Source organism: Physeter macrocephalus, chromosome 11 (assembly GCF_002837175.3).
Source record: "Physeter macrocephalus isolate SW-GA chromosome 11, ASM283717v5, whole genome shotgun sequence".
Lineage (NCBI taxonomy): Eukaryota > Metazoa > Chordata > Mammalia > Artiodactyla > Physeteridae > Physeter > Physeter macrocephalus.
Window position 1 is genome coordinate 31,474,176 of NC_041224.1, and position 18,892 is coordinate 31,493,067.

General features: G+C 37.2%; 1 protein-coding gene across 2 annotated transcripts in view; it reads right to left on the reverse strand.

Annotated features, from left to right (window-relative positions):
* NET1 (neuroepithelial cell transforming 1) overlaps positions 1-18,892 on the reverse strand; it is a 53,311-nt gene that overhangs the window by 18,103 nt on the left and 16,316 nt on the right. Inside the window, exons 1-2 of one of the 2 annotated variants that reach the window (XM_055087855.1) lie at positions 16,895-16,938; positions 12,465-12,584 (exon numbers count right to left, since the gene is read on the reverse strand). In XM_055087855.1, the coding sequence (XP_054943830.1) occupies positions 12,465-12,503 (39 nt within the window). In that variant the 5' untranslated portion in view covers positions 12,504-12,584; positions 16,895-16,938. Of the gene's footprint in view, positions 1-12,464; positions 12,585-16,894; positions 16,955-18,892 lie in introns of those variants that run through there. The other variant, XM_024129660.3, reaches the window with a different exon arrangement.

An 18,892-nucleotide genomic window follows, 5' to 3' on the forward strand; every position in this document is an offset into this window, starting at 1 on the left:
TGGAGCAGTGAAGCAATGGCATATGTAGCAGTGGTGACAAATGAACAACATGGGGGCAACAGTAAGGACTGCAGAATTGGCTGGCTTTTGTTAATTGCTTTAAAAGCCTTTAAAAGCAGATGGTAACCTTCAAGTTCTCAGAGTCATTACAGAGGGAAAGGCCAAGTGGGAGCCCCTGAAATTTCACCCCCTACACCTGGGCCAAGGTAATAAACTGAAGCAGTATTGCACACCAAGAGAAAATGCAGAGATGGCTATCAGAATTACAGCAGGTAGGAGTGGTAGTCTCTACTGTATCTCCATTCAGTTGATCTGTGTGCCTCCTGCAGCGAGGTGGACTGTGATGCTAACAGTGGACCACTGAAAAATTAAGTGGTAGCTTTAATCTCAGCTGTTGTGCAGATGTAGAACCTTTACTGGGACAGATCAACACATCTCTAGTATTTGGTATACAGCTATTAATCTAGCCTGTGTGTTCTTTTCAATAACCATTAGTAAGGAGCAAAAGTAGTTAATCTTTTACGTGGTAAAGACAGCACTCTACATTTCATGTCCTGAGGCTGTTAACATTTTTGTTCTCTGTCACAGAGTCCACAAGGACCTTGACATCCCATAGAGCATCATGTTAGTCTAGAATACTGATGACATCATACTAACAGGACATGGTGAATGGGAAATGCCAAGTATTCTGGACAGTCTAGGAAGTCAAATGCATGCCAAGAAAATTCAAGGGCTGCCATATTAGAAAAATTTTAATAGGTCCAATGGCCTGAGGCTTTCTGGGATCTCCCCTCCTAGGTAAAGGTCAAATTGTTGCACCTTGAATCCCAGCACTTAGATAGAGGCACAGCACTAGGTTGGAGAGAGCAGATACTGCACTTGGAAATTCTGCTCTGACCCATTAATGAGGTAATCTGAAACGCTCACAGTTTTGAGTAGGATCCAGAGCAAGAGAGGCCACTGTAGCAGGTCCAGGCTGGGTGTCAGGTGCCCTGCAGGCCATGTGAGCCAGTGTATCTGATCAAGCTTGAGATGTCTATGGTAGACAAAGATGCTGTGTGACGTCTTTGGCAAGGCCAGGAAGAGAAATTCAATGCAGATTCCTAGGGTTCTGAAGCTAGGTATGGTTTCCATGGCAGGAAACCACTTGCTGTTTGAACAGCAGCTCCTGGTGTGCTAGCAGCCCTAGTAAAGACTGAGGGCCTGCCCACGTTACATCATGTGACTAATGCAATTAGAGCTGCCCCAAATGAACAGGGCCAAGTATACCAACCGAGTCACAGGATCGGCCAGGTACCATGGAAATGGTCTATTTGGAATCAGGCCTAAGCCAGTCCAAAGGGCATAAGTAAATTACTGAACAGATTGCCATGTTACCCAATACATTACACTGAAACTTCCCCTTCAACTCCTCATCTGTTGGTGGGGGTGGGGTGGGGTTCTCAATAATCAACTAACAGAAGAGAAAAACCTGGCCCTAGTTCACGGGTGGATTAGCTTCATCTGTTGTTTTGAGCACCATTACGGACCCATTTAGGGATAGTCCTGAAGGGGCATGGTAAAGGGAAATACCTCCGGTGGGTAGAGCTGTAAGCAGCACACGTGGCTGTTCACTTTATACAGAGGGAGAAAGGGCATGAAGTACTGATCCATACAGGCCCCTGAGAACTGGTGAATGGTCTGGCTGACTGGTCAGGGGCTTGGAAGGAGCAAAATCAGAAAGATTGAGACAAAATATGAAGAGGCATGCAGATGGACCTTCGGAGTGTGCACAAAGTGGGAGAATCCCTGTCTCATGTTAATGCTTATCAAGAGTACAGAAGTGCTAGTATCCTGGAGGCACTAGGTAAACAGGATGATTTATCTCATGCATATCAGCAGGTCTCTCCCCAGGACTATCCCAGCAAAATAAGAAAAGGCCTGAGAAATAAAGCTGTTGGTCTTTGGGGGCCTGCACTTTTCATGGAAAGAGATTATTCTTTCTCAAGCCCTCCTTCCTTTAGGGATTCTCAAGAGCAGAGAGGGCTAATATGGCACTGACTCCACATGAGTTTCTGGTTCTACCAGTATGAGGAACACAGAAGAGACTGGGGAGATGGTCTTACTGGCATGGTTGCATCAGGGTAGGGAGACCCTACCCTGGGATGGTAGCATGCACTGGAAGGGCTGTTGGTATGCTGCTTGCTAAGTTCATCAAAAAGATGTGGCTAAATCTTGCAAGAGACTACCAATACCTAAGGGAGTTTCACAGAATGGATTCCTCATTAGCTATCATTCATTCTCATTGATCCCACAAAGGGAAATTTAGAACAGAAGTTACAGCCAACAATGAAAAGGATTGTAATCTCATCCAGTAAGGTAAAGAGACTATCTTATTTCCAGTCCTTTCTCCCTCCCTAACATCCTGGAGGAGACTGGGTCTTAAGGAGGTGAGGAGAGGTATTCAAAAAGTAGAATACATGTCTCCCCCACAAATTTCTAGAGTCACAGACAGCTATAATCTATGCCCCCAATACGATGTAAGCTTCATGAGGGCAAAGACTGTTTTGCTCTCTGTATCTGGCACATAGTAGGAGCTCCAAAATATATTGACAGAAATGAATGAGTGAATGAATGAATGAAGACCAAATATGCTGGGGAGTGGAGAAGAGCTACGAATCAAGTTTGAGATTAAAATTTTATCTTTAAGTACAGATAACAGAGGCTTAGGATGGCTATATAAGTTATACATTCAAACAACTAGTAACACACAACTGATAAGTCCAAAAGTTAGAGTTCATAACTTCTAAACAAGCTTCCTTGGCCGTAGCATAATTTCATTTGGTTTATGGCTTATTTTCTATTAGTTAGTAGAGCAAACAGAAGGAGATGTTAAAAGAAATATAATTAATATCCCCAGAAAACTAATAGAGAAAATATATTAATTAAAAAAAAGACTTATGAGAAAACAAAACAAAGAATTAGAAATTGTGGAAATTAAAAAGAAATTGTCAAAATTAAAATGTCAATAGTTAGGCTAAATAGCAGAACAGACACTAATGAGAAATTAGCAAATTAAGGAATTCTCCCAGAAAAATAGCACAAAAGACTAAGAGATGGAAGAATTAAAAAAAAAAAAGAATAAATGGAAGAATAAAAGAGAGTAATAAACATATAAAGTAATTCCAGATGTTCCAGATATTCCAAAATCTTCTGAATAGGAGTTTTAGAAGCAGAGACCAGGGAATAAAAGGATGAAAATAAACTAAAAAAACAAAATTTCACAATGCTGAATTAAATATGAATCTTTAGATTAGGTAGGTTGGTAGGTTGTGTGTTTCTAGAAATTTGTCCACTTCATCTAGGTTATCCATTCTATTAGTGTACAATTGTTCATAGTACTCTTGTAATCCTTTTTAGTCCTGTAAATTGGTAGTAATATCTCCACTTTCATTTCTAGATTTTAGTAATTTGAGTCTTCTCTTTTTTTTCCTTAGTCAATTTACCTAAAGGTTTGTCAATTCTGATCTTTTCGAAGAAACACATTTTAGTTTCATTGATTTTTCTCAATCTCTCTCTTGACTGTTCTATTCCCTGTTTATTTAAGTCTACTCTAATCTTTATTATTTCCTTCCTTCTGCTAGCTTTGAGTTTAGCTTGTTTGTCTTTTTCTGGTTCCTTAAAGTGTGAGGTTAGGTTGTTGATTTGAGATCTTCCTTTTTAATGTGAGCATTCATAGCTATATATTTCTCTCTTAGCACTGCTTTTGCTACATCCCATTAGTTTGGGTATATTTTGCTTTCATTTTCATTTGTCTCAAGGTCTTTTCTAATTTCCCTTGTGATTTCACCTCTGACCCATCAGCTGTTTACTAGTATGTTGTTTAATTTTTACTTACTTGTGATTTTTCCAGTTTTCCTTCTGTTACTGATTTCTTGTTTCATTCCACTGTGATTGGAATAGTACTTTGTGTAATTTCTATCTTTTCAAATTTATTAAGACTTTTTTTGTGGCCTAAAATATGGTCTATCCTGGAGAATGCTCTATGTGCACCTGAGAAAAATATATATTCCGCTGTTTTGAGGTAAGATGTTCTGTATTTGTCTGTTAGGTCCAACTGGTTTATGGTGGTGTTCAAGTTCTCTATTTCCTTATTAATTTTCTATCTGGTTGTCTATCACAACAATTGGAAAAAGGTTTTAAATATTAATAAAATCCAGGGCTAACAAGAGTATAGGGATATGTTTATTATCACAGACTGATGGAGAAGTGAAAATCTATCAAATTTTTCTGGAAGGCAAATGAACAGTATTATCAAAACTGAAATTTGCAACCCAGCAATTCCACTTCTGGGTAACTGTATTAGAGACATAAGCATGGTCCCTCCTTTGTGCACAAGGAAGAGGTACATTAAGCATTATTTTTAACGTGGAAAAAAAAGAAAAATATACTAAAGGGCCATTCTTAAAGAACTGGTAAGTAGACTATGGTACTTTAATACTATGGAATACTATTTTAAAAAAAAAGCACGAGGTAGCCCTATATGTATTGATAAGATAGAAATAAAAAAGCAAGCTATAGCATAAGTACAGGCTAATCATATATATGTTACCATTATACACACTGTGTGAAAGTAGGTAAATAAACAGAAAAGGACCTGGAACACATAAAATAATAACTGGTTACTTCAGAGGATGGAGGTGATAAGAGGGGACTTGAAAAAGTTGTTTTACTTTTGTGCAAGGACAATGCATTTGTGTGTTACTTTTACAATTAAAAAGCACACAGAAGTATTTAGATGCACATAGCAGTCTAGGAATGATTCATAGCTATCTAGGAATGATTAAGTTTAAGGATAAATAGCTCTGGATTAATGGCTTTTTAGAGCATTATCAGGAATAATTGTTTTATATTTAATTTTTATATTTTAAGTTAAGAGGAACCATTTTGTTATACCTTTGGTTTCTCTTAACTTTTATCACCTGTACCAGCAGTTGGCTTTATTTTCTGGACTTTGTCACAGAGAAACAATGTTTTATTATTTTACAGGGCAACCAGTAGAGATCACAAGTTATATCAAAATGCAAAGTGAAGGGCAGTAAGGTAGCCTTATTCATAAGTTAAGTCACCAGCTTTTGTGTGCCAGCTAGCTTCAAACTTTTCAAATCTGTGCCCCAGGAAAATAACCAATTACCGGTCATAGTTATTAAGGAATAAAATACATAATTTAGTATTATGTTTAATCTAAAATTGCAGAGTACAGCAATACTCAAAATATAACATTTCAATAGGCTTAACTTAAGAAAATGAGATCCCCAAATCTGAACAGTGAGAAAAAGAACGAACCATTCATATATTTTTAAAGATTTCTTCTGAAGTGTTTTGGTTTGTTTTTTGATCATTGACTATCAGAGTTAAAGAACTTCAGTCATAAAAATATGACTCAGTATTACTCATCCCAGTATTATTTCACATTAATAAAGTAAACAGTCACTTCTGACTCTTCCTATCAGAAGAAAAAGACAAGGTTATGGCTGCTAAGAAACAGAGCTGAGAAATACCTTTGGAAAACAAATACTGTGTTCTTTTTAAAATGAATAAACTTATACATACCACAGTAGTAAGACAACCTGATAAAAGATAGTGCTGAAATTTTACTTAGAGACAAATCTGATAAGCAATCACAGCTTCATAGCCAATGATGCATCACATGATAATTCAATTAACATTAATATTAAATTCTTCATATAAGATATCCTAGTCAAAATACATAACAGAATGCTCACGTTACATCCTTACCCAAATCCAAGGTCTTATTTCATTTATTTGACCAATATTACTTATCTGTTCACTCATCAAACAGATGGCTATGAAATATAGAGGTAAATAAAGTAAATGATTTTCAGCAACAGGCATTAAATGATCATACGAACTGATTACATTTAGCTTATTACATACTAACTATTGTACTTAGATGAAAGCCCACGCAAAAAACTGGGGTTGGGGAGTTGACAGAGTATTTATTTATTGGGGAAGGATAAGTTTAAGAATGCCATACTCTAACTCAGTAGTTTTCAACCCTGGATATAAGTAACAATCACCTGTACATCTTAAAAACAAACAAACAAAAAACCAAACAAATTCCCTCCTCCCCAGATGTTCCCAGGTCCCAATGTCACCCACCCTCATTCCTTACCCCATCACCCCACTTTCACATAGTCTGGAACAAGGCCCAGCAGCACATTTCTTCCCCTAAAAGCTCCCAGGTGACTCTGACCTGCCGCCAGGGTCGAGCACCTCTGTTTTAGCCGGTCATTATTTTCAAGGTATAAATACAGCTTAATGCTACTGTGAACTTCATTGCTAACTTCTTTCCTCCTCATGGAATCCTAACTTGCTCCTTTCCCCATTCAATTCTCCCTACCAAGGGGCATATAGGAGAAGTAGCCACCCTAGGCGGGTGGGGGCATGAAATACACAAAGAGGGGTAAGACTCTGGGAAAGGCTCCTGGAGATAATGCCTGAATAGCGGATAAAGAGGCATGAGCCAAGTAAAGAAAGGGAATGAGGATGTGCAAAGGAAAGGGAACAGGAAGTATGATACGAAAAATTCTGGCGTGATGGAGTAGGGAAGCTCATCATAAAGGGGTTTATATGTTAAGTGAAAGATCTGATTTTTATCTTTAAAGCAATAAACAGCTTCTGAAAGAACTCAAGCAAAGTACTAAAAAGACCAAGTTGTGGAGAAAGATCAATATGGCATCATAAAGAGGCTATAGGCAGGGAGGCCAGTTACAAACCCCTAGAAGCAACTGGATAAAAAGTTCTGAACATCAGGACTGTGATCTGGCTTAAGGATTCAGACTAGGAGTCCTCAGTTTTAGACAGCAGCATCTATTGAGTGAATGAGTTCTCCGAGAAGGATTAACTAAGAAGAAAAGATCAATAAAGATGCAACCTTAGGAATGCTGTTTTCATTTCCACAGCCATTACTCCAATTCAAGGCCTCTAGACTATACCAGACCATAACTAACCTATACTTTCTATACAGATGGAAAGACTATACTTCAGAAAATCATTTCAAGAATCCAGAATGTTGTTTCTGTTGATTTTCATGGGAGATCAATAAATTCTTCAGCCTATCATTTATAGCCTTCAACTAAGTGGCCAATTAACCTTCAGTACTTCATTTCTTAGTTCTTCTATATTTCTTTGACTCTTTCCAAATCATTTGTTCATCATTATATTAACATATCTGATTTTAATTCTTGGTATTTGTAGATGCCCCTTCTCTATCTGGGTTGGTCTTCCCAAGTTCACGTTTGCTTTCATAAAAACCCAACTCCAATCCAAGACCTCCAAAATATCTTCTATTACTCTCATTCCTCCTTCTAATACCAACTGGTACTTCTGCACAGTCTATTGTAATCTATGCAGGTATGATTTTGTCAGAGGTTCTTGTTTCCTGTTTGTATATAATCTTATCTCTAAGGTCCAGTATGGTGCTTGGAACACTGTGGGTGCTCCATGAATGTTTGTGGAATTTAAAAAAAAAAAAAAAAAAAAAAAGAGGGCTTCCCTGGTGGTGCAGTGGTTAAGAATCCTCCTGCCAATGCAGGGGACATGGGTTCGAGCCCTGGTCTGGGAAGATCCCACAGGCCACGGAGCAACTAAGCCCATGCGCCACAACTACTGAGCCTGCGTGCTGCAACTACTGAAGTCCACGTGCCTAAAGCCTGTGCTCCGCAACAAGAGAAGACACTGCGATAAGAAGCCCGCGTACTGCAACGAACAGTAGCCCCCGCTCACCGCAACTAGAGAAAGCCCATGCACAGCAATGAAGATAGACCCAGTGCAGCCAAAAATAAATAAATAAAAATAAATTTATAAAAATAAAGTAAAATAAATAAAATTAAACTTAAAAAAGGAATAAAAGAAAGAATTTAGACCGACCCCAGTGAAATTTTGAGTATACAAAGATGATACTCAGTAAATAATTATTTCAAATTCATTCTTTCCTTATTGTAGTCGTACATGAATCCTTAGCTTTGGAAGAAACAGAAACTGCATATCATTGCATTATTCTCTTTGCAGATGGGCATGTGTTTAATGTAACCAAAATTTTATAAGGATTTCTTTCTTGAATATAATTACTAAGTTTAAGGAAGTTAACAATAGTACGTGCAAAGGTACAACTACTGCCCTAAAATGTACTAAACTTTGAAGGACAATAGAAGCCTATCTTTGCCTAGTTTATGAGTATTAGTTCATAATATAATATCTACCCTAAAAATTATAGTAATTCAAATAATTCCAGTAAATTCAATGTCAATAAAATCTGCTAAAATTATATTAGATTTAGAAGAATGCTGAATTTGCCTTTCACCACACTGGGAACAAAATAACATGAGGCAGAATTCTGGGAATAAGGTGGTGGCAGTGGCATAGTTTACAATTTTTCCAAATCCTTCCATAAAGACATGTAGAACAAGGACAGCAAAACCAAAACCCAAAGTCAATGTGCACAGCACTCTGTAACAAGATACACATCTCCATGAATCCAAAAATACATGTTAACATGGATAAACTAACAACTCTAAGACCTATATGGTATTGGATAAGAAAGCAGAGAAAAATAACAAAGCATCTGCCAGATCTGAGTAGAGAAGAATCCCCAAAACTATTAACAGCTCCTCACTGCAGAGTGAGGCAAGCCATTCTGAGAATAGCAACTGAAACTGGAAAGGGTTTTATATACTCAAGGGTGACAGTAAGGAGTTTGTGATTGGAACACCTAAGCGTAATGGACTTTCAAAGCTCATTCCAGAACAAAGCCCTACACCACGGAACAAGTTCTGGGAGGAGATTTCAAATACAAACACAGTAGAGTAGAGCTGACAGATACAGGAAACAAAAAGTTCAGACAAAAGTTGAGGAGAAGAACAGGTCCTGGAGAACTCAGAAAGTATATCTATGTATTTATCATTTCTTTCTCTTTTTTTGCACACACTGTGCACCTTGTGGGATCTCAGTTCCCCAACCAGGGATTGAACCTGGGCCCTTGGCAGTGAAAGCGCAGAGTCCTAACAGAAGAGGAATTTTTAGAGTCATGAAGCTCTCCTGACTCATTCCTTCTTTCTAAAACTATTTTCATATAACAATGACCAAGAAAAAGAATCACAGTCAAATCCAATACAAAGCTTTTATATTAAAAAAGATATAGGGGAAAAAACATCCCTACAAAAAATAAAGGCATTGGGGCTTCCCTGGTGGCGCAGTGGTTAAGAATCCACCTACCAATGCAGGGGACACAGGTTCAAGCCCTGGGCCAGGAAGATCCCACATGCTACAGAGCAACTAAGCCAGTGTGCCACAACTACTGAGCCTGTGCTCTAGAGCCCATAAGCCACAACTACTGAAGCCCGTGTGCCACAACTACTGAAGCCTGCGCGCTTAGAGCCTGTGCTCCGCAACGAGAAGCCACCGCAGTGAGAAGCCTGTGCGTTGCAACGAGTGGCCCCTGCTCACTGCAACTAGAGAAAGCCCGTGCACAGCAACGAAGACCCAACGCAAACGAAAAAAAAAATTTAAAAAAAAAAAAATAAAGGCATGGTAGAAAAACATACTCACAAAAACTATAACATTCCAAAATCAGCTATGAAGGAACATAAATCAGAATTAGAAAGGCAATAAAATTAAGGAAAGAATGAGGCAGAAAATACCAAAACTGGAAACCAGACAAAAAGGATGCCTGAATGCTTTTTCATTAGATTATCTAATTTTCTAGGGCTGTGTACCTTTTTCTTGATTCACTATTTGCTATTAAGTTTTTTTTGTTACAACTCTGTAAGGGTAGATGTTAACTCTGTAGGGACTGATAGCAATGTAAATATATTTGGTAGGCAGACATGTAGATGAGGCTATTAATCTATTTTGTATCAAATTTAGCAATTGTACTCCACCATTCCTTCTTTCAGTGATTAGAATACTTCAGTGTTTCCTACAGTCCTTTGACCAGCTTTACCATTCTGTTGGCATACTCATCAATACATCAATACACTAATCTTTGACAGGTCTTCACTCTTTAAAGAAAAAGAAAAGGCAGATAGAGTGACTACCATAGCAAAACAGAAAACCCAATATACACCAAAAATGAGAGTGCTTCCCCCACACCTTTTGTTGGTCAGATGGAGGCAAACTGAACAGCTATGAGACCCATATGGTTTCAGCATTTGTGCACAGAGAAGCAAAGGGAAGGCAACTGGGCTTGTCTGATGGCCCCGAGAATAGGGGAACCCCCACAGTGGTGCACTGCGAACAGTGGTCTAAACTGGGATGGATTCCAAGGATCAAAGCCTCACGCCACGGGCAAGAGCACTTCCAAGTAACAAGGTTTATTGGTGCCGGAGCAGTCTGGGCCACAGAAACTCTTGAAACTAACACTGCACTGAGAAAAACTTCTAGGAGTAGGATCCAAATTGAGCAGAACAGGGTAACAGAAGCAAAGACAAGAAATAGTCCAGATAAAAGAGAAAGGGAGCAGAAACGAAGATTTCAGAAAACATGAGGCCATACTTTTTTTTAAAATAGATCTTTATGGAAGTATAGTTCCTTCACAATACTGTGTTAGTTTCTGTTGCACAACAACGCAAATCAGCCATATGCATACACATGTCCCCATATCCCCTCCCTCTTGAGCCTCCTTCCCATCCTCCCTATCCCACCCCTCTATGTCATTGCAAAGCACCGAACTGATCTCCCTGTGCTAATGCTGCTGCTTCCCACCAGCCAACTATTTTACATTCGGTAGTGTATATATGTCCATGCTACTCTCACTTCGTCCCAGCTTCGCTGCCCACCCCATGTCCTCAAGTCCATTCTCTATGTCTACCTCTTTATTCCTGCCCCGCAATGAGGTTCATCAGTACCATTTTTTTTTAGATTCCATATACATGCATTAGCATACGGTATTTTTCTTTCTGACTTACTTCACTCTGTATGACAAACTCTAGTCCATCCACCACACTACAAATAACTCAATTTTGTTTCTCTTTATGGCTGAGTAATATTCCACTGTATATATGTGTCACATCTTCTTTATCCATTTATCTGTCAATGGACATTTAAGTTGGTTCCATGTCCTGGTTATTGTAAATAGTGCTGCAATGAACATTGTGGTACATGTCTCTTTTTGAATTATGGTTTTCTCAGGGTATAGGCCCAGTAGTGGGATTGCTGGTCATATGGTAGTTCTAGTTTTAGTTTTCTAAGGACAAAGGACGCAGGAACATACAATGGAGAAAAGACAGCCTCTTCAATAAGTGGTGCTGGGAAAACTGGACAGCTACATGTAAAAGAATGAAATTAGAACACTACCTAACACCATACACAAAAATAAACTCCAAATGGATTAAAGACTTAAATGTAAGACCAGAAACTGTAAAACTCTTAGAGGAAAAACACTCTGACATAAACCACAGCAAGATCTTTTTTGACCCACCTCCTAGAGTAATGGAAATAAAAACAAACAAATGGGACTTAATTAAACTTAAAAGCTTTTGCACAGCAAAGGAAACCATAAACAAGACAAAGAGGCCATACTTTTAAAAATCACTTTGTGAAAACGACAGAAGAGGGGCTCTAGAGTCATGAAGCTGAAAACAGGCAACCATGGCCCACTCTTCTCACCTAAAAATACAGGAAAGGAAAACTTAATGTACTTCAGAAAAGAATCATGAAACCCATTTCAAACTACTATAAGAAAACAAAATGTGGCGTAGAATGTCTTTATAGCCTAAAATAAATGAAAATTATAGAAGCTATGAAAGAACATAAAGTTCAGAAATTAGGTAAGTAGAGAAAGGAGAATTTGAAATGAGGTGATAGAAGGAAAGAATTAAAAATAAAATTATTTCAGAATGAAAAAAACCAATGACTAATGTATTAAGAGAAAAAGAAGGTAAAAAAGGAAGATGAATTTAAAAATAAAAAAGACAAAAAAAATGTTTTGAAATAAAGTGATAAAAAGATACAAAAAGGGCTTCCCTGGTGGCACAGTGGTTGAGAGTCTGCCTGCCGATGCAGGGGACACGGGTTTTTGCCCCGGTCCGGGAAGATCCTACATGCTGCGGAGCAGCTAGGCCCGTGAGCCATGGCCGCTGAGCCTGCGCATCCGGAGCCTGTGCTCCGCAATGGCAGAGGCCACAACGTACTGCAAAAAAAAAAAAAAAAAAAAAAAATACAAAAAGAAGACCCAACCTAAGTATAAAGGGCAGGGAAGAGAGGCAAAAACAACAGAATAGAAAAAATACCAAAAACTATAATTCAAGAAAAAATGCTCCTAAAATAAAAGATGACTTGAAACTATACACTTATTATAACTTTACAACAGTGGCACTTTATACCAGAAAACAATGGAGTAAAATATTTAATATATTCAAGGAAAGAAAATATGAACCTTAGGTTTCATATTCATCCAAACTAACCTTCAAGTATAAAGGCTGCAAACAAACTGATATGAACATTCAACAACTCAGGGAATACTGCTCCCATGAACACTTCCTCTGAATTTACTCAACTCTAGAGCAGGGGTCAGCAAACTTTTTCTGTAAAAAAAAAAAAAACAGTAAATATTTTAGCCTTTGCAGGTCACATGGTCTCTGTCACAACTACTCAACTTCTGCCACTGTAGTGTTTTTAAAAGCAGCCATAAACAATATGTAAATAAAATGGGCAGGTCAGATATGGCTTGTGGGCCACAGTTTGCTAACCCTTGTGCTAAAGAATGAGCTTCAGAAAACCAAAAACCTAAAAAGGTATAGATATAAGGACTGGTGCTGATCATTAAATATATATTTACCTGTAGAACTAAGTCTAAATGGTGGTTATCAGGGTACATAGCATAGTTTATAATGGCTGAATGTGCTGACCCTGGAGATACAGCAAAACTATTTTTTTTTAAATGGAGAATGATGAGTGTACATGAAAAGTAAAATAAGCACTTATTACTTTAAATATATTAACTTAGAATAAAGAGAGATTACTTCAGTCAGACGAGAGGAGAGGAGGGAGAAGAGGTGCTAGTTAATTAAAACAATGCTCACAGGAATGAACAAATCTACAATAGACAAAAAGAAGGAAGTGAAGAAGGCATCATAGAAAGATAACCAACAGAACAAATACATGAATCTTCTTAAATGCTGAAAGATATAACAAAGCTAAAACATAAAAGTAAAACAAAAAGAGAATAAAACAGAACACATAAGGAAAGATAACATGCTATTGTTTATCCAAGAAAGTGGGATATACAAGCATATGCAATTACTTATAATTTTAAAAAGTGGAAGGATAAACCATGAAATTAATAAAAGGAAAAAAAACATTTTCTATAGAAGAAAGAAGTAGGGTAGAAGAGACAGAGATAGAAACAAGAATCTTGTAGAACTGACTTTGAAATTCTACACAATTTTGTTACATGGTTATAAGAAAAATTAAATTTAAAAAGCAGTAATTCTTAAAAATTGCAAATAAAGTGAGTTGGCATAATTACACATAGAAAAGAACTAGTTCAATAATTTTAAAACATAAAATTTATATATCCTCACTATAACCTATATATAAAAAACAAAAAATGTGAAACATAAAATTTTTCAGTAATTTTATCATTTGTAGTAATGTGGTAGTAATTTGTAATAATGTAGATTTGTCTTTGAACCAAGGGTAAATCAAGTGAGTAATTATGTCAGTGCCCCACAGAAACCAGATTTTTGGTGCAGTTGAAAGAGATCTAGACAGTAAGATTAATGAGATTAAGTAAAAGATCCTTTAGCGTTGAATTTAAAATATCAGTATAAACTCATTATTTATTTTATCTTAAAAATTATATATATATATTTTTAGCTCTGTCCATTAAAAAGGCCTAAAAACAATGATCAATTGGTGGCAACAACTGTTCAAAATGCCCAGATTTTAGCCTCTAAAATCAGGGCTTTTAGAAATGACTGATTCCAGGTATGGAGCAGGAAAAAAAGAAATGTACAAGTTGGCTTGGAATAACCTGTCATCCAGGAAGAAAAGGAGGCCATTTAGCCTCTAGATATAAGGTGAGGGTCATGTCAAAAGGACATAGGGGGGCTTCTCTGGTGGCGCAGTGGTTGAGAGTCCGCCTGCCAATGCAGGGCACACGGGTTCATGCCCCGGTCCGAGAGGATCCCACATGCCGCGGAGCAGCTAGGCCCGTGTGCCATGGCCGCTGAGCCTGCGCGTCTGGAGCCTGTGCTCTGCAACGGGAGAGGCCACAGCAGTGAGAGGACTGTGTACCGCAAAAAAAAAGAAAAAGGACATAGGGAATCAAAACGTTGTACACCTTAAATTTATACAATGTTATATGTCAATTATATCTTAATAAAGCTGGGGAAAAAGGACATAGGAGCCCTCCTGAGGCAGCACCCAGAGGCCCAAGATGGGAAAATTTGAGCATAGTAAGAGTAATAACGAAATGGATCAAAACACAAAAAATGTGTTCATATCCATGAGTTCATAATAATATTAAAAAGAAAAATCATTAGTTACTTTTAGAGCATTTTAATGAATAAAATCCATTATTTTTGAAAACTGATAAAGGAAAGGAACCAAGCACTTGTCCTACCTTTATCATAAATCAGTACCTTTGAGTAACCAAGGCTGATGAGGGGAATTTTCTCTTTACAGAAGTATTCCAGTTAATAAACAAAGGACTGATAAAGGCACAATATAACCACTTTGCAACCTCCAATGAATAAATGGATCTAGGCAATGATAATTAATGTTGGGAACTTCGCAAAAAGACATTACATACCTTCTGAGGGAAGTACACAATAGCCCCAAACACTCTCTAGATCTAACTACCAATTTATCAGAAATACAGAGAAAAGAGGAACACAGGAAATGATACCATAGGGATGCAGTCACAACTCTTCAGGCTGTGGAAAGCTCCCCAGGAAAAAAGACATGGTTTCCTCAACAACAACAAAAATTTGCAAGAAAACAAAGAGTTAGAGAGAAAACCTATATATTAAAAGATACTAAAGAGATATAATCAATCTCACTGTATAGACCTTATATGAATTACAATTCAAACAGACAAAATGAACAAAAACAAAACAAAACATGTTTAAGACAATCAAGGAAAGTGAGAACACTGAATCTGATGATATAGATGAAATGATACAATGTCTAGGATTTGCTTCAAAATAATCCAGGGGAGGGTAGGTGAGTGGATAGATGATATGAGACTGATCTGATGGTATATTAATTATTGCTGAAGCTGGGGTGAAAAAAAGGAGGATTGTCTTTAAGTAGATCTGACCATGGATTTTATTGTGGCAAAACTCTTATTTCTGCATATGATTTCATTTGAAGCATATCTAAAAATACTCAGGGTTGCCATTCACACCTTTTTCTTTCTTTGAAAACAAGATTTTTAAAATGTAACTAAAACTGTTTTGCAAAAAGCCTAACACTTAAAACACATAATTCTTCTATAAAGACATGTACACAAACCCACAAAATCTGGATTGCCAGATTTGCTAAAATGTTGATGGGCAGACCTATAAAAATTTAATTTTTAGAAAATACCTTGTCCTTAAAAAGAAGCAGAGACTTCCCTGGTGGTGCAGTGGATAAGAATCTGCCTGCCAATGCAGGGGACTCAGGTTCGCTCCCTGGTCTGGGCAGATCCCACATGCCATGGAGCAACTAAGCCTGTGCGCCACAACTACTGAGCCTGCACTCTAGAGCCCACAAGCCACAACTACTGAGCCTGCGTGCCATGACTACTGAAGCCCGTGCGCCTAGAACCTGTGCTCCGCAACAAGAGAAGCCACCGCAAGGAGAAGCCTGCGCACCACAATGAAGAGCAGCACCCTGCTCACCGCAACTAGAGAAAGCCTGCGTGCAGCAACAAAAACCCAACAAAGCCAAAAATAAATAAATAATTAAATCTTAAAAAAGAATTTTTTTCCAACTTTCTTCCTTTAAAAAAGAAAATAAAAATAAAGAGCAGCAACTGCCATCATTAAACATGTCAAACATTTTTTTAAAATCTTACTTTAAAAATGTATAACTTTTCCATAACAATCTTTTTAAAAAGGTTCCTTAAAGCCAAGATGGTTCTGTAAAACTTGCCAACTGACAAAAGTAAGTAATTTCAAAGATACCAGAGTTTTGGACTTAACTACAATTTTACAGAAGAGGATTATTGTTTGGGGGGGGGGGGGGGGCGGCAGTTTTTAAAAATTATTATTACATTTTTCTTATTCTTTAAAAAATTTTTTGAATATAATTGATTGATACATTATAATTGTATATAATTGATACATTATTAAATATAATTACTTAAAAATAATTATTACAATTATTAAAAATAATTATTTTTAAGTTTGCACTGGGTTTTAGTTTATCATAGATCACACATTGGAAACCCCTGGGCTACATCTGGCTCGTAGACAAGTTGTTTGGCTTGCATGGTTTTTTAGAAAAAATTTGATCCAACATTTAAAATTTAGGAGATTTCACACAAAACCCCAGATTTTGGGGCTAGAGCACAGGAGCAGCTACCTCTCTTGAGGAGAGGCATGGTGCCCTTCTGTTCACCACAGCCCCCCACCTACTCCTTTCTCTGCACAGACTACAGGCCTGGTCTCCTTAGGCATGTGAGTTTGTGTTCACTATTATTTTGAGGGAGGTTTTCTACTTGTTCTTAACAAAGAAGTAGAACAGAAAAAGGAGGATACCTGTAACAGCCAATATTATTCAGTTTTGCACTTAAAAAATGCAAAATGCAAAAACCCCAGCATTCATTATTTTTACAGCACAGAAATAAAATGCTATCTGCATACTCTTAAACGCTTTTCCTTGCCAGAGCAGTAAGGCTTACCTTCAGATCAAGGCTGCTGAGGCTTATAACATCATCATCTTTTGCTCTTCGTTTTCTTTTCTATAAAAAAGAAAAAATTTTATTCTTATATAGAAGGCATGCATGTTACTCCATTAAACAAAGACCACGTACAACTAGAAAAATCAGTTTTAAAAAGTGAAGTGTCTTAGGCTGTATTCATAAGAAAATTATTTTTATGAGGGATGCCCATAAATTATCGCTAGCACATACTATATACGTTCTAAAAAGTCCCCTCTGACTAAATCATCCCTTGCTGTGAAGTGATTCCACCCTATTAAAAAACTTACTTATCTAAAGTTTTTCAGAACAGAACTCGTAAGTCAAGTCTATACTTGTTAGAGAAAAAGTAAAATACGTTTTATATATAAAGATAATAAATTTCTTATATCCTTTTCTCATGGCCCAAGTAATTAAGATTTGTTGCCTGAAGCAGGATTTATCAGGTGGAAAATGAACATGCATGTACCAGGAGTACCTTCCAGTTATCATTCATCACCTTCATTCAGCCCTACTGGTGCCAGTAGTGACAAAACTGTGTATATAGCTTTAAGTTCTGGTCCTTAATCAATACTGAAAAAGAATCCTTAAGTAACGTTTCTTCTCTTAAACCTCAAAAAAACTTTTCAGATTACTTGTGATACAGCCTAGCTCTTGTGAACTCTCAAAACTGACAAACCAGGGCTCCCTTCCAGGACCTGGCCCCACCCTGAGGAGAAACTGTTGAGAGCAGAATCAACATAGAGCAGGATGGGGGCATCTGAGAAAAGGAAAGATAAAGTCCAGATAGAAGTGGGGGAAATATATGGAGCCTGGAAGTCTCAGAAGCAAGCCCCATGAGAACAACAAAAGAGGGAACTCTATGAAGTTAGAAAAGCTATCTGCACCAAGCCTCTTTGTAAAAGTTCAGGAAAACTAAATTCATATTAAAATGAACAGAAAATTCCCCAAGTCAAATTCTACACAAAATAACTGTAAGAAAAAAGAGAGAGAATAAGGGGCAGAATAATATCCCTACAGGGAATGAAGTCAACCTCAAAAGGAAATGCTCAAAGAAGCAGAGCAAACCTATAAAATACTATTTTGAATTTAGCTAAAAAGACATTAAGAAAATGATACAAGACACGAAAGAACAATATAAATCAGAACTGGGAAAAACTAAAAAATGAGGTGACAGAACTCAAGAAATCTCTATTGATTCTAAGGTTATATCCAAAAGATGCAGCAAAATATGAATAATATGATCCTAATTTTGAAAAGCAAACTAAATAAAAATCCTGCTTATGTGTATCTTATCTGTGAGGCTGTGTATTTGTAAATAATTATATGAGCAAAATATAGAGGGATACATACAGTGTTGTTGACATGGGTTAGCGTGGAACTGGGGGAATGGAAGGACTTATACATGGGGAGAAGAGAGGAAAGGGGGGGAGGAAACTGCCAAGCAAAAAGAAAATTGTACTGAGGGAAAAAAAGCATGTACAGGATCATACTTATGTATTTATATAAAATCTTCACATGTGTGGGCATATGTATAAAGAAATTTAACAGATTTTAAAACATGCTACTGTATTTTCTTTTAACTATTTTAAAGTTTCATTTTTCATATCTGTATATTCAGCCCATCTAGAATTTATTTTTGTATGTATGTGGTATAAGGTAATTTGGCCAACTGTCCCCACCCTTAACATAATTTGCTGAGACACCATTCTTTCATAATGCCTATGATACAATAAGTTCTCATAAGTCGGTTTCTGGGTTCTCTATTTCATTCCAACGGTCTATTTATCTACAGTTGCACCCATATTATGCTGTGTAATTTCTGTACCTTTGCAGTGAGTCTTAATAGCTTATACACTCAGTCATAATGCTCCCTGATGGGTACACTACTCTCCCTGTCCTGGGCCTTCTATTTCTCTGCATGAATTAGGATCTATTACATTCTAATAAGATTTCTATCAGAACAGCATTGCCTTTATG